The 14,649-nt window shown below is 45.0% G+C and overlaps 1 protein-coding gene across 1 annotated transcript in view; it reads left to right on the plus strand.

The window, feature by feature from the left end:
* Window positions 1-14,649, plus strand: part of LOC121074715 (vesicle-associated membrane protein 2-like) — a 48,066-nt gene continuing 33,417 nt past the window's right edge. Inside the window, exon 1 of the mRNA XM_040567140.1 lies at window positions 1-102. Within this exon, the coding sequence (XP_040423074.1) occupies window positions 101-102 (2 nt within the window). The 5' untranslated portion in view covers window positions 1-100. The remainder of the gene's footprint in view (window positions 103-14,649) is intronic.

Consider the following 14,649-nt stretch of genomic DNA (forward strand, 5'->3'; position numbering starts at 1 on the left):
GCCGCCCCGCGCTACGAGGAGCCGCCGGCAGCGGGAGCGGAGCCGCAGAGCCGGGAGGGAGCCGGGAGGCAGCAGCGGCGGGGCGGGGGCAGCGGCGGCCATGTGAGTGCGGGACGGGACGGGACCGGCGGGGGGCGGCCGGGGGGCTGCGGGCATCCCGGGCACCCCGGGCGTGGGGCTCGGCGCGGGTCGGGGGGCGGCAGCCGGGGGGCGAGCGCTCGCTGCCCGCTCGGCTGGTGCCCGCAGCGCCGGGCCGAGCCCCTCAACAGGTGCAGCGCCCGCGGGCCGTGTGCTCCGCGCCGCCGAGCCCGGCCGGTCCCTGCCGGTCCCTGCCGAGCCGCTCCTCACGCGGAGCCGGCGGCAGCGCCTGGCGGTGGCTAAGCTGTTGCTTCGTGCTGGCCGCTCTTTCGGTCTCCTCCGCGTCTCTCGGCTCTGCTCTGACGGAAGCGTCGCTCTCCGCTAGACAAGGCTGAAGCCGCCAAAGTCCATCCTGAAGGCAGAAGTGTGCTCAGTTCGGTAAAAATCGGTCCGACCCGTGTTCGTTCCCAAAAGCATCAGGTAGCTAGAAGCACGGTGTTACTATCGGCTCAATTCACTGCTCGGTTCCAGGGACTCCCGAGGCGGAGCAGGTGCCTAACGCAAACAGGAGAGCTGCACGGCAGTACGAGATGCGTGCGGGGCCGGGAGCGGCTGGTGCTGGGTGCTGGGGGAGAGCTGGGGTCTGCAGACAAAGAGGGGTGGAAACAACCCGGAGCCTACAAGAACACAACGTGAAACGTTGGCTTTTTCTTTCATGGTATTGCCCATGTAACGTCTCAGACAATAAGCTTTTATCCACGTTGTCTGAAATGTGCTCAAAGCAGGGTGCTCTTTGGAAGCCAAAAACCAGCTATCCAGCAGCATTTTCTGTATGTAAATACAGAACTTCATCTGGCAAAAGCTGGTTCACTGTGAGCATCTGTTGCCTAGCTGTGCTTCTGTCAGGAGCCGGATGATGACATCAAACGCTTTTATTTGTGTGTGAGCTGTTCTTCAGTGATTAATACCAGAGTTCGCTGCTGCAGTATTATACAAATGAAACTGCTCAAACGCCAAGCTGTAACTCAGGTAATGTTTAACTTAACCTGCGTGTATTTCTGTCGTGGAGCACTGAGGTGTTCGTGAGAGAATTTGTAAATAACAGCAGAAGAGGTGATGTGGTGCTAGTAGGACTTGGCTGTCCTACTGTAGGGGCCTCACAGCAGACTTCTGACAGGAATTAGATGCAAAAGAGAAAGCGGTTTTTGTTTGTTTCGGCAATATAGACTTTCAGTTTGATAGTTGAGACAAAGCCAAGACAAATAAGCTGCTTGTCATTGGCAGTGTCAGTTGGCTTCCGTTTCATTGCTAGGTATTGTAATGACAACTTTTTTTGAACATCTGCATGAATATTACGTCCCAATAGCTTCTGAGTTACCAATGAACAAGAGAGATAAACGTGTGTTAGCTATGGACTTGGAGCAGCAGCTACTACAGCTGTAGTTCACTGGACTATAAATGCTAATTGGTCATGGCCACCAAATGCTCTGTAAGGTTACCTCTGCTGTTACACCTAGAGTATTGCACACATGGACACGTTTCTTGCATGTCTACATGGGCACACGCGTGGACAGAATGCCGTGTCTTTGGCTGGTGTGAAGTAGCATCGATACAGGACTCCTCACTGGGTCCATCCAGCCCGGTGTGCTGCGCCCTGAAGCAGCTTGCAGGGAAGAGTACTGGGAATAGGGGGTGTGCAGTGGATTCCCAGAGTGCTTTCCCAGTTTGTACTGATTTAAGGCTCAGTGTCTGAACCAGAGGAAGGTTCTTTGTATTTCATGACTCCCGGTGGATTTTGTTGGTGTTCTTTCATGAAGGTGTCCAGTTGCTCTTTCTGCGGTGTCCCGTAGCAAGGAGCTCCACAGCTGAGCTGTGCGGGGTGTGAAAACTGCTTCCTGATGGGTTTGAGCTAGCAGACACCAGACTCGCTCTGATCTCTTATATTGGAAATCAGTGATCAGTGTTCCTTATTCACCACCCTCTCCGTGACTCCTGACTGTGTATCGCTCCAGCAGACCTGTGCTGATTTACGTCAGGTGGCAATCTGCCCCTGTGGCCTCTATAGCAGCGAGTACCGCCCAGGGCAGGGCAGGGACATTCAGCTAATGGACGTCTCACCTTGATGTGGGCAGAGGGGAAGTTGTGGCATATGAAGGTTTAACAAAAGATGAGAGAGACTAAAGGGATCTAAAGCAAGAACAGAGAAGGGCTGGACCTTGCCGGTGCAGCTGGCTGTTCCTGATGTAAGGGAGAGGACAAAAACTTACTTGGAGGAGATACAAGGAGCAGCGAAGGGAGATGAGGAGAAGAAAATGGAGCACAGAGCGGAGGTGCATATAGGCATTGTTTATCTCTGGGAAGTAGACTAACAGCAGCAGGTGAAGTACGTGGTTTTGTTTCTTGTACAATGGTCACATCTGAATAGGTAATTATATGTAATAGAAGCTTATGGCATCGTGTCATCTGCTGTTTACAGATAGGTCAGTGACCAGACAGCAGGGTGCCTTTGATTACATTAATCCAATATAAATGTGCTCTATTGCAGGGTACAACTTTTGTGAGACAAGCAGCAAAGCAAAGCACCTGGCTCTCCCTGGGGCAGAATTGCGTCACTGTATCTCATTCCTAGGGCAGCAGTCAGGACTTTCTAAAATAAAATAAAAAAATCCTTCTGGCTGCTTTAGAGCAGCAAGGAGAATATCCTGGAGGGGACAGATGGGATTAAAATGGTTCCACCAATTGTAATGAATATGTTCAGGTTGAATTTCTATTCACTTTCTCTGAAGGAGTGGTATGGCCAAGGTCTCCTGCTGTTAGGAGAGCAGTACTTAGCCCTCCTTCTGTGGACGTAATTTTATGGAACTCAGCAAAATCGCCCTAGGCTGCCCCTCCTTTGTGCTGATCCGCAAAGCCAAACCAATTTAGTACAGTTCTCATCACAGTCCTCATCCATTCCTTAGGGAGTTTAGTGGCTTGCAAAAGTGGGTACATACAGAGTATGTCCTAAGAAAGTATAAATAGCATGAAACGGAGGGATGAATTTTGTAAGTGGTGCAGCTGTTCTGTGCTGGTAAGTGTCTGTGTTCCCTTAGAAACACTTTCCAAAAGAGCTCTGGAAATCCGTGGTGGCAGGAAGATTTGAGTCCCCTGTGGCTCTCAGGGTTTTACGTCTCATGGTCGGATGCCTCAGACTCAGAGAGGCTAGGTTCAGTCTTGGTGTGTTGTGGTACTGATTTTTCTGCAGTAAGCCAAAGGGACTGATGGTTTGAGGGTCTTCTAGTATTGGTTCCTGCAAGCGTAACTATGAAGGAGTGGGTTGTTTTTCTCATTGATAAGGGATGTAATGGAGCCTGTAATGAAAATAGCCAGGCCATGCTCAGTGAAGTGGGGATACTGAGAAGGTCAGAGGATCGCACCTTCAGCATGGTTTTATTCTGACCCTTGTTTGCTGGCTCTAAGGCTCACAGCTCTGAATAGGAGCCCAGAAATAGGGGCATCAGCAATTGGAGCTGTGACTTTGAGACATCAACAGAAGTGTGTACGTGCTTTGCCCGTTGCTTGCTTCCCTTGACTTACTCTCTAGTGGCACCATGCAGTCAGGGATCATCTTCACGTGCTGCATTAGAAATAAATGTTTCCTGCTCATGTTAAGCATTATTCATGGTACACACACTTGTGCTTTGAAACACGGGTGGCCCAAGTAGGTCACAAATCTTCTGGATATTTGGGTGATGAGTGTTTGAAAGTGTGGAGATCAAATCGAATGTTGTCTTGAGGGCCTCAGCAAAGAAAATAATCTCAGGATGGGAGCACTTGGAAATTATCTGTGGCAAGTACAGACAGGGTGAGTATGTTTCATGGTAAACATTCTTGAAAAGAGGCTAATGCAAAGCAGGCAAAACCCAAATATATTTAATTCAGTGGTTCCTTTCCTTGGGATTTAGCTCTGTCATTCTGCTCTGCGTCAGCCATAACTTGTCCATGTTGACCTCCAGGCAGTCTGTAGGATGGTTCCAGCTGTACATTGACTTACAGGATAGTTGCAGTGGCTGTATTGGAAGCTGAATTGGTCTGCCAAAGGAGCATTTCTCTTTTTTAGATGCAATTTACACAATTAAGACCTTACTGAAAAATGCCCATCTAGGCTGTAGAGCACCAGGCAAATCCCTGTTTGTGCACACGTATGTACAGGATGCTCCCAGGAGGAACCGGCACAGCTCAAGAAAAGGCAGCGAGGTATTAACTGTGGTTTTTTTTCCTTCCCTTCTGCTGCCCTTCTGCCAGAACGCAGGACGCATCGAAGATTCTCACTGACAGCTTTAGCCAAATGTTTATGGTGCCCTGGAAGGGGCAGAACAGCCCGTCCCAAATAAGTATAAATTGACTGAACTGCTCATCTTAGACAATTACAACTTTCGGAGAGAATATCCTCTCTCCTACGTCATTCAGTGCTGTCTGCTGTCATTATTCATAGCCATTACCAGCAATTAACTAGGCTGGCATTTTTTAATGATGCAATTGCTTTTTCCCTGTCTGTACTTGAACCCTCTAAACTCTCTTCCATTATTCATTGAACAACCACCAAGTGATTGCAAGGTGGTGTTGGTTTTTTTTTCTTCTAACTGTTCAGTTATGAAAACCTTAGGTTTTTCTGTGTAAAGTAGTAACTCATCGAAATAGATGTCTGTACATTTGCAAGTGTTTTGTCAGCTGCAATTATATTGTTGCTTCTGTACTAGGTGAAATAATTAAAATGGAAGTTCCTGACCAAATGATCTGAGATACCTAATCAAGTTTCTTGATCTCTTCAGATGCAAAATTTAATGAGAAATATGCAGAAAAAATGCAAGTCTTTTATTTCAGACTAAACAAGAAAGAAATTTAATTTATCAAGTGGCAGCTCACATCTGCTGGGCTCAGTATCACAGGGTCAAAAGTGAACTCTTCTAGAAAAGAGGTTCTCCTGTGATAAAGATCAAACCCATATTGCTTCAGTAATTTTTGTTTGTTTTTCAGTGATTTCTATATGTAAACCAGTAAAGGTATTGAAGTCAAGTGCTGTCACCACATATTTATACATCAGAGCTGTAGTTTGCTTGTGCTTTGGGAGCACCAAGTAGTGGACAAATTTGTGTTTGTGAGGAGTCAGTGCTGTGAACCTCTCTAGAGTTTTTATTCCCACAAAACACAAATGCTTCTTGACATCCAGCAGGCTCGGTGCCATGCCCACTGCCCTGGGGAGCCTGCTCAGTGCCCGACCCCCTCTGGGTGCAGAACCTTTCCCCGACGCCCAGCCTGACCTGCCCCTGTCCCAGCCTCGCGCCGTTCCCTCGGGCGCTGTCCCTGGGGAGCGGTACAGGAGCTCCGCAGGCAGCACTCCTTACATCCGTGCTGGTAGCAGACACCTCTTCTTCTGGGGCTGTCAGAAGCATGACAGATCCTCAGCCCAGCATCTCCCCTGTAGCCCCAGACCCCCTCCTTCAGTTTAGATTTCCTGTACCTCTGTCGATGAGATAAGGAGTGGGTTTTCCCCACGAGCCTTGGGAGCTGCAGTTCTCGCTGGAATTTATCCCTGAACCATCAAAGAGAGCAGTGCACTGAAAGTACTGAGCTCTGCTGAAACCTGTGCCTGTGGGGATCTGTGGAGGAAAGGACTTGGGAACTGACTCCATCAGCTTCTCGGCTTCTCCACCACACTGGGAGGCTGCCTCTGGGCGGGGGGTTTGTAATGGGCCAGTTTCCCTTTTAGACGCTGAGGTCCTGAGTCAGGCAATGTGCCAACTTCCTAGAAATATGTGGGTCCTAGGAAAACTTTCCTAGAAACTACGAAAATCATTCCTTATCCCTAAGCCCACTTGTTATCTACTCCTGGAGGTTAACGGTTAGAAATTACATTTGTTCATTTGAATTTGCATATAAAAATAGCTCCTCTTTATCACGCTAGGGAATCTGGCCCTACTTAGGGCCTTAATTGCAGCGTGCAGCAGTAAGGCAAAGGGCACTGCTGCTTGAAAGCACAAACCGTATCTGCTGTCATCCCCCAGATGTTGGCACAGGCTATTGCCTGCAAGGGTTCATATCCCATGGGATAGTGTTTTGTCCACATTTGGGGGAGCTTAGATAGAAATTCTAAGACTCAACATTTCTTACTGCTATCTATGATCCTGGAAAACACTGAAAAAATGACAAAACTTCTTTACCTCTCTCCTCACCCCCTTTACATTGATCTGTGGGAAAGCTTCCTGAGTTCCAGCTGGGTTTGCCAATAGCTGCAGAATGGTTCCCCCTTCTGTTTGCTTCATGTGTCTCCAGCAGGATCCATTTCCAGTGTGTGCACAGAGGGTAGCTGCACCCAATCGCTGTCACCCATGGCGACAACTCAGATTTGGAAAGGGAGGCAAAGAAACAAAGAGCTTTGATCAATAGCAGCAAAAGCAAAGTTGTCAGCTAACCCTGGAAGGTGTGGAGCACGTTGTGCTGTCGCTGAGCAGGTAAAATGTTTGGCACTTTGAGTAGCTGAACATCCTCAATGGGATCAAATCTTCCAAAACAGTTATTACAAGATATTTAACTTGCCTGTTTGTAAACATGCAAAGCTGCCTAAATAGGCATCAGATTGAGCGCTGATGAGGAAAACTCTGGCAGGATGACCTTGCAGCCCTTTTATAGGGCTGGAGTGGTGGATGCTGCTGGCCTCATTTGCTAGGCCGGGTTCTGGTCGAGTACTCGTGCTGCAGGGGACAGAACCGCATACAAGTATGGCTTTGTTTGCTTTCCATCACGAGTGCAAGGAGTGACAGAACAATCCTTCCAGAAGGCTTTGGGTTTCTGGTTGTCTCCCGTGCTTGTAAAGCACGCAGACATTCGGTGATTGCTTCCAGCCCGTCAGACCACCTGCAGATTTGAAGGCAGAACTCCCTGAGCTGGTGGCAGCGCTGCGGATGTGAGCCTTTCCGCTGGCTGGGATCTGGGGAGAGCTCAGCTCGAGAGCGGGCACTGGCAGGATGAATCAGCAGATATCTTCCTGGAAGCACTGACAGTCTGGATATCCCAAGTGTTTAGCAGAGATCCCACCGGTTTAGAAAAGTCTGCTTCTGAAATGTTTGATTTCTTTCCAGCAAGGAGCGGTACAGTCATTCCCTGACAGCTTTGATTTTCTCTCCCACACATACATGAATATCACACAGTGACATTTTTTCAGCAACTCTGTTTACTAGCTGATATACATACAGAAATATTTCAAGTCACTAAACATTTTGATGCTTTTTTCTTTGCATTGAACAAATTCTCCTAGGCAGACTTGGAGAAGGGAATGGAAAGGCAGAATATGTCCCACGTCATGGCGTCTTGACACTGAGCTGCACAATTTTCATGTCATTTCCCAATTGCTTAGTGCACATTAAACAATATGGTCTACTGTATTTTCTCTCCATAACAGACATGTGGCTATAGCAGCAAAACTAAAGCGAAGGCTTTTACAGTAGCATGTTCATTGCCCTCGTTCTGACAACCAGTTTTAGCCAGTTACCTCCACTGGAGAGCGAGTGGGTTTCCTTTTAAGTTCTGTGCAGACCGAAATGTTTTAGCAGTGGAGTATGCCCCCAGCAGGAACCAGGGCTGACAGGTGCTTTTCTTGTTCAAGCCCCACCTGGCAAAGCCAGCTATGAACTTTGCAAGCTGATGTTGTTCTTGTTGCTGACTCCCAGAAGCTGCTTGCTGAGGACCTCCTTCACCGTGGTTTTAGAAGTAAAGCTTCTTCTCAGTCCTGAGCCTCCTCTCCCCACCATTCTTGTCTCACGAGCAGTCTGGGTGGTGGCACTGGTCATGAAGAAAGAAGGGACTTTGGCTTAGAGCAGAGCAATTACAGAATCAAAGAGCGTGGGGAGGTGAGGAGGGGCAGGGGTGGAGGTATAGTTGTTTAACAGGACAGATGGTGAGCGTGGATCAGTCAAGAGGTGGCCTGCATTTTGGGGAAGGGAATATTGTTCCCAGGGAGAAGAGCAGAGCTCCTCTCTCAGAAACACCCTCAATCCTGTCCATGTACAAGAGGTACCAAGATTTCAGCGTAACTTGCTGTAGTCTTGGAGGAATCTGCAGTTCTCGTAGCAAGTGAAAGAACTCCAGAAACCCTAAGTGTGATGGCACTGAATGGTTGCTCCTACTCATGTCCCTTAGACGATCAAGTGCTGACCAGCAGAGGGAAAAGGAGTCCAAGAGGTCAGATCTGTTTAGGAAGTTAAATCCCAAATCCTCACTGACAGTATGACCACAGGCTCTAGATCAGGCTCAGCTAAAGCATTCTGTACAAAATAGCTACGCTCAGAGCTGCTGCAGTAGCACAGCCTAAGGTGAGGGAAAGCACTAAGAAAATGTAGAAACAAATGTAGCCCAGAAGGTAGCTCCCCTTGAATTACGTGTTACATACTTTGCTGAGTGAACCTGAAAAATCCTCAAATATTGTAAAAACCTTTAACAAGCTAACTGGTAACTAGCCAAATGTTCATTTAATTTAAAACCATGCTTCTTTTATTTTGTGCTTTTTAAAAAACTTTGCTTCACCATGCTGTGATTCTGAGGTGTTTGATAAATATTTTCGTGATAGCTTAAAAGAAAAAAAAAAAAGTCATCTGTGACTTAAGGTGAAAAACAGTGCAATAAACGAAGAACCCCTCTCATGTGACAGGCAGTAGAGCAGCATTATGAGTATTATCTAACCAGGTGGGGACAGCAGCTCTGAGTGTGTGAGGAAGAGGAGACAAACCCAGGTGTTTACACTTGCAGCTCGCTGTGCCAAGCCCACGCTCAGTCTCCTGCCGGCAGCAGTCCCATGGCAGTCTCTGGCAGCCAGGTGTCTCAGGCAGTGACTCACATGCTGAATACAGTTCTCTTGCTGTCAGTGTGCTCCCTTGTTAACCTGCAGATGGGCCATCTCGATATCTGCCTCCCTGCAACTTCCCGGTAGTGAATGTGACTTGTCTGCCTGCGTTTGAGACTTCTCCCTTCCTGAGGCTGCTTGATTACAGCATCAAGATTCACCAAGCGTCAGCTACAGCTCCAAGTGACTGAAGAGGGCTCCCAGCCTAACTCCACCTGGAAATGTCTCTCCTTTGAGTCTGTTTGGGGGTGGCAGTGTGTGTTTCTGGGCTCCAGCAGCAGAAAACATATTAAACAGGCTGTCAGTGATGGCAGCAAACAGGGCTGTAATTCCCTGGTGTTGTCAAATAAGCAAAGGGAATCCCTCAGCTCTGAGCTACAATTTCGTCTAATTTGGTCAAAGCAGAATAGTCTGGGTTGATCTTGGCTGTCTTGTTGAGAGAGTGAACTAGGCAAAGTTAGCTCCGTTCTTTCGTATGGGACGAGGCTGATTGCAGGCTGAGGTCAGCAGCCAATTCACTTAGAGGAATTCATTTGAGGAATTAAGATGAGGGCCTTGACTCTTTCTTGTGTCAAACAGAACTTGTGAATTTCAGGCAAGCCTTTATGTTTTCTGCTCTGCCAAGCTCCGACTTTGCAAATCCTTCTCTCAGGAGCAGTAAGGAAAAATGAGAGCTGTCAGGATGGAGGAGGCTTCTTTTGCTTTACTCTCACAGCTCAAACAGCAGCATCACAGACGCTTCAGTATGTGCAAAAATACAAGGCACATGACCTCTGAACAGGCCGAACAGCCCGATACCGTCTCTTAAGCAAGACTTGAAATTTTAAGCAAAGTTTTCTCTTTCTCAAAGTCTTCATCAGCTAGGAGAACTCTCGACATTACTGTTACGCAAGTGCAAAGGTAGAGAGACGGTCATACTGAGCCATCCTTTCTTCAGTCCCAGTTAAAGGACGTTTTGGACAGAAGTTGACTGGCTTTGTACTGTACATGTACGCTGGGATTATGGTGAAGAGAAATAGGATCTCTGCCCTGCTAAAAGTGAAGGAACATAATAAATTTCCCTATGTGGTATTGATGCGGGAAGCACTACTGAGGCGATGCTATTGCTTCTGCTGCTAACACACGTCTGTCAATGAGCCCTGTAGTAGGGCAGAATCAGGGATCATGTCTTTGGGATGGAGTAGGTTGTTTCTGCTTTCTTTTAACTATGGATACAGAGAGATTGAGTGAAGAAGATACAAGGATAGACTGGGATGTAGGACAGCACCACCCACTGCTCCATTAGGCATCACACTGTCTTCCCGTATGACACAGAGAAGGAAATCAGTGCTGTCTCAACCCTCCTGTCTTCAAAGTGGAACAAAGGGAAGATGTTGTAGTTGGCTCTTCTTTCCTTTAGAAAAGAAAAATAAAGGAAAAAGACTCAGGGACTATGTTTAGCTACCTTTAAGCACAAGACCTCTGCCCAATTAATGTGGGGGCATTTGGAACTGATAGTTCCTTACAGTTATTGCCAAAAACAAAGCAAGGTTCTTCTGAGGAAAGCTTTACTTTTCCAGAAATTAACATATTTTGTATTTCCAAGTGCAACAGATTTTATGTAGAATTGCTCTTGGGTATATTCAGATGAACTTGGAGATCAGAGACAAATAAGTTGACCTTGCGAGGATTAAGAGAGAAGATATTAATACTCTAATAGGAATGTGAGATTTCTAGGTGCGAAGATATTCAGAACAGGAACAAACACCTCTGCCTAGGAGCATGAAGTGTGTTTGTTTTTTCAAATTGCTGACTTCTTTAGTGACAGCTGCTTTGTGCAAAGGGGTATAGAGGGGACTTGATTTAGATGTTTCCATGATGCCGTGCAAGAGCTATTCTACATATGGACGTTGTGATGCGAAGCATGTTTTACTTGACAACTCGGTGTTTTGTTCTGTCTTTAGAAATAAAATCCTGAGAGGCTGGTGGTTTTTCACGTGTGTGTTAGATGGGTTGTTTTGTTATAGGCTATTTGTTTTGTTTATTTGTTTTTCAGACTATCTAAAACTGAGAAGTTGCTTGACAAATTAGAAGCTTGAATTCAGCCTCCCCTTTTGGGGGCCTCACCTCCAGTCCACTGAGGTGGCTGATATCTCAGTTCAGGCAATCTGGATATGGAGAGTACTCTCATCTTCCCAGATGTGATGTTGGTGCTTATCTTTTTAGGTGTCCTTTATAGCAAATTTATAGGTATCCTTTATACCAACCTTATAAATGTCCTTCATAGCACACCTAATGATAACAAAACAGTAACAAGTATTTTGTCATTTGTATACAGCATCAGCCTGGCTCACTTCTAATTTTACATTTGATTTCTTAAATAGTAATATATTTTAAAAAAATAATAAAAAAAAACAGTCATGCTGTAACAGGTGAAGGGAACATAAAAGCTATGGACTGGGGAAAATATCTTCTCTTTCTCTCTTTGAAGAGAAAAAGTAAATTTCCTATGGAAAGATCAAAGCACCTAACGTTAATGGATTATGACAAGGTTAAAAAATATGAAGAAAATAATAGGTTGAAACATAAATAAGGGAAATAGATAAGAGTGTTTTTTGTTGGAGATATAGTTAGATGGCTAGCTAAGTACTTGAGATTTTGTGTTGTAGCTAAAGAGCTGTTAGTGGGAATAGCGATTTCTTTCCTCATGCCTGGCACAATCTCCACCTATGTGGTGCCAAGGTATCCTTTGAACTGTAATTGTGAGTTCCTCTTCCACTGCAGTGCTCTGTGCTAGTGGACGACAGCCTAATGCATCCTGTAACTCAACCAGACCCTCTCAGGTTGACGCAAGACTGATGTAATAACTTGTAAGGTCACTTTAATAGTCCAACAAGGTCCTGCTGGAGTAAAAAAAAAATACATGGAGCTAATCAAAGGGGGAAAAAAAAAGATAGAAACCTGCCTGGTGAGTTAGGAAATGTTCATGGGTGAGGAACACTAGTACAACAACGGTTCAGGTTCTTGTACTGTATCTAGAAATTAGAAGGTAAGCGGCCTTGACCTGATTATATGATGTCTGGAGTTCTTGATAATAGGATAAAAAATAAATTTAGAAGCAATAATTGAAAGACAGCTGCCATTGTGTGATTTATGAAGTATGTCAAGAACTGTCAGGGTATTGAGGCCTTGGCCAGCTCCAGATATAAGGCCCATGCCTCCCCCACAACTTCTGGAAGGCCAGCACTGCTTCAGTCCTTTCTGTGGCATGAGAACACAGCGTGCTTTACGTTATGCTTGGCATCTGGTTGTATCTTTTCCTTTGAGCATCTAAAATAGATATTTGGAGTTGTGGAGCTTTACCAAGCTCTGCAGCAATTGCTGTTTGCCACTTACATTCTGGGCCTACAGAGACATGTGTATGTTAAGGCCTGGCACCTCATAGTTAGAACATTCCTTAATTCCTTCAAAATCAATAAAACAGGATATTGAATGAAGGCTTTTTTTTTTTTTTTAACCACCCATCTTAGTGCAGCACCTAAGTTTAGATACTGAAACTTCAGCTGGTCAGCCTTTGTTTCACCATGTTGTACCTCCACGAGGCAGTAACCAGAGTGGGCCCTGCTCACCGTGCCATTGCTGCCAGGTCCAGCTGGCTGACCTGCTCTGCGGGGTAAGAGGGAGTGCTACTCCCATAGACCATTCACAAATACAAAAATGCGGTGTCCCCTTCTCTTCTATCTCTTTCTGCTCCACCAAGTTGTGTATTGCTGTTTTTTTTTAATAGGTTGTCTGTTATACCACCAATCATTTCCATTTCTGCATTGATGCATGAAAGATAACATACAAAACATTGCTACAGTAGGGTGCTACTAGGAGATGATACTGGCAACACATGCAATTAGCCATATTAATTTATTTCCTTTTAATAGCTGAGAAGAAAACACATGGAATCAGTGAGCAACACAACCTCAGTTTTCATTTGAAAAAGGAAATAGAGAATGATTCATTCTAAAGCCATACGCTCCAAAGGAGGAAGATTTGAATTATTAACAACATATCTAAACATGATGAGTGCTGACACCTTAATCTCTTTTATTTTTACTGCCATGGATTTTCTTCGCATGCGGTGAGAGAATTCACACTACGGGAAGTGTTAATGGTTTCACGCTTCCTACCCATTTTTAGCCGCCTAATTTATGGAAAATCATAACTAGGTGAGTCACTGCTTTCACAGGATTAGTGTGGCTGACACAGAGTTTTGGGTGTTCCTTTAATTTCCATATTTGCTTGAAAGGAACAACAGGCCCACATTAAAACTGTTAGTGTTAGGTATTACAGTAGAGTTCAGAGTCCCTGCTCTGCTCAGTCATGTGCAAATATTGCAAGAGATGCTCCCTGTCCCTTTAAGCTAACAACTGGAGGAAAACAAACAAAGTAAAGAAAACAAGAAAGAATTTATCTGCATTATAGATGGTGTGAGTTGGGGTGTGTCTGATTGTTCAGGATTTGTGTCTAATTGAATGGGAGTTAGATATTTGCAAAGATGATTACAAATAGAAACAATACTAGGAACCCCACTATAAACAGCTCTTCATCCTGCAATAGCCATTGCAGAAGCACATTTAGTTTCGTCTTGATCTCAAGAGGTTTTGGCTGGGCATTCACAAGTTACAAAAAAATAACAGCCAAACCTGAAGATCAGGGCTTGTCCCTGAGAGTGAATAGAAGAGTAAACGAACCATAGGTTGAAATGCATTTGGGCTGTCTCTACCATCAACGTAACAGGAGAAATTCAGCGTGTGAAATACTCAAGTACTGAATAAGGTGTAGCTTTCATAGTCAGTGGTCTTTGTAATAACTAACTCACAAAGGTCTGTTCAGTTTAGAGCGCAGTCTCCAGCAGGTAGTGACAGATTAAACTTTACAAAAATCTTGAATTGATTTTTTTAAACTAATTTACTGTTTTATAAACCTCTTAAACTTGTTGCAAAAGTCATGTATTAACTGTTATATGTCTTTCACCCATTTAGAATTTCTTAAACATCCACAGTTTTTTCTGCTACTGTTTTTTTTCTGTACAATTCTACCTCCAGAGGCTGTTTGCTTCAGTGCAGATTTCTGATTTAAGGAGCCCATATCTCACTGCACAGCACATACCAGGTAGTAGGACTATCCATCTTTATCTTCAGAGTTTGCCTTGCCGAGAAGCCTGTTGTGTTCAGCTGAACAGTGTGGACCTTGTGCTGGATTAACTTTGAATTACTGTCCTAAAGAAATTTTAATTTTTAGGTGCTCTCTGTAAATAATAATGAAATGAACTGTCACTAAGTCTCCCTTTTTGTTTTCCACTGGAGAGCTTGTGGGGAATGTACCTAGAGAAATGATGTTACAAGTCATTTTTTGCTTAGGGTTCCTTTTCTCTCCCCAGATTCTTTCTGTTCTGTCAGCATCTTTTTTCTCACATCCATTACCCTGACTTAAGAAATAACAAGGTTCTTCACAACGGTGCTTGAGGACTGCTATGTTTGCTGCATGAATTCTGAGGCAGATCTTCAGCTGCTATAAATTGAAGTCACAAACATTTTTTTTCAACTAAAGATTATACTGTCATGTATATGCTATCCATTTGTTTTTCTAGTGTTTTTAAAATGCTTGAAAAATTTAAAAACAAAAGGAAAGAAGTGGAATGGAGAATAATATGCATAAGGTTGGCA

This window comes from Cygnus olor, chromosome 9 (genome assembly GCF_009769625.2).
Source record: "Cygnus olor isolate bCygOlo1 chromosome 9, bCygOlo1.pri.v2, whole genome shotgun sequence".
In the NCBI taxonomy this organism is placed as follows: Eukaryota; Metazoa; Chordata; class Aves; order Anseriformes; family Anatidae; genus Cygnus; species Cygnus olor.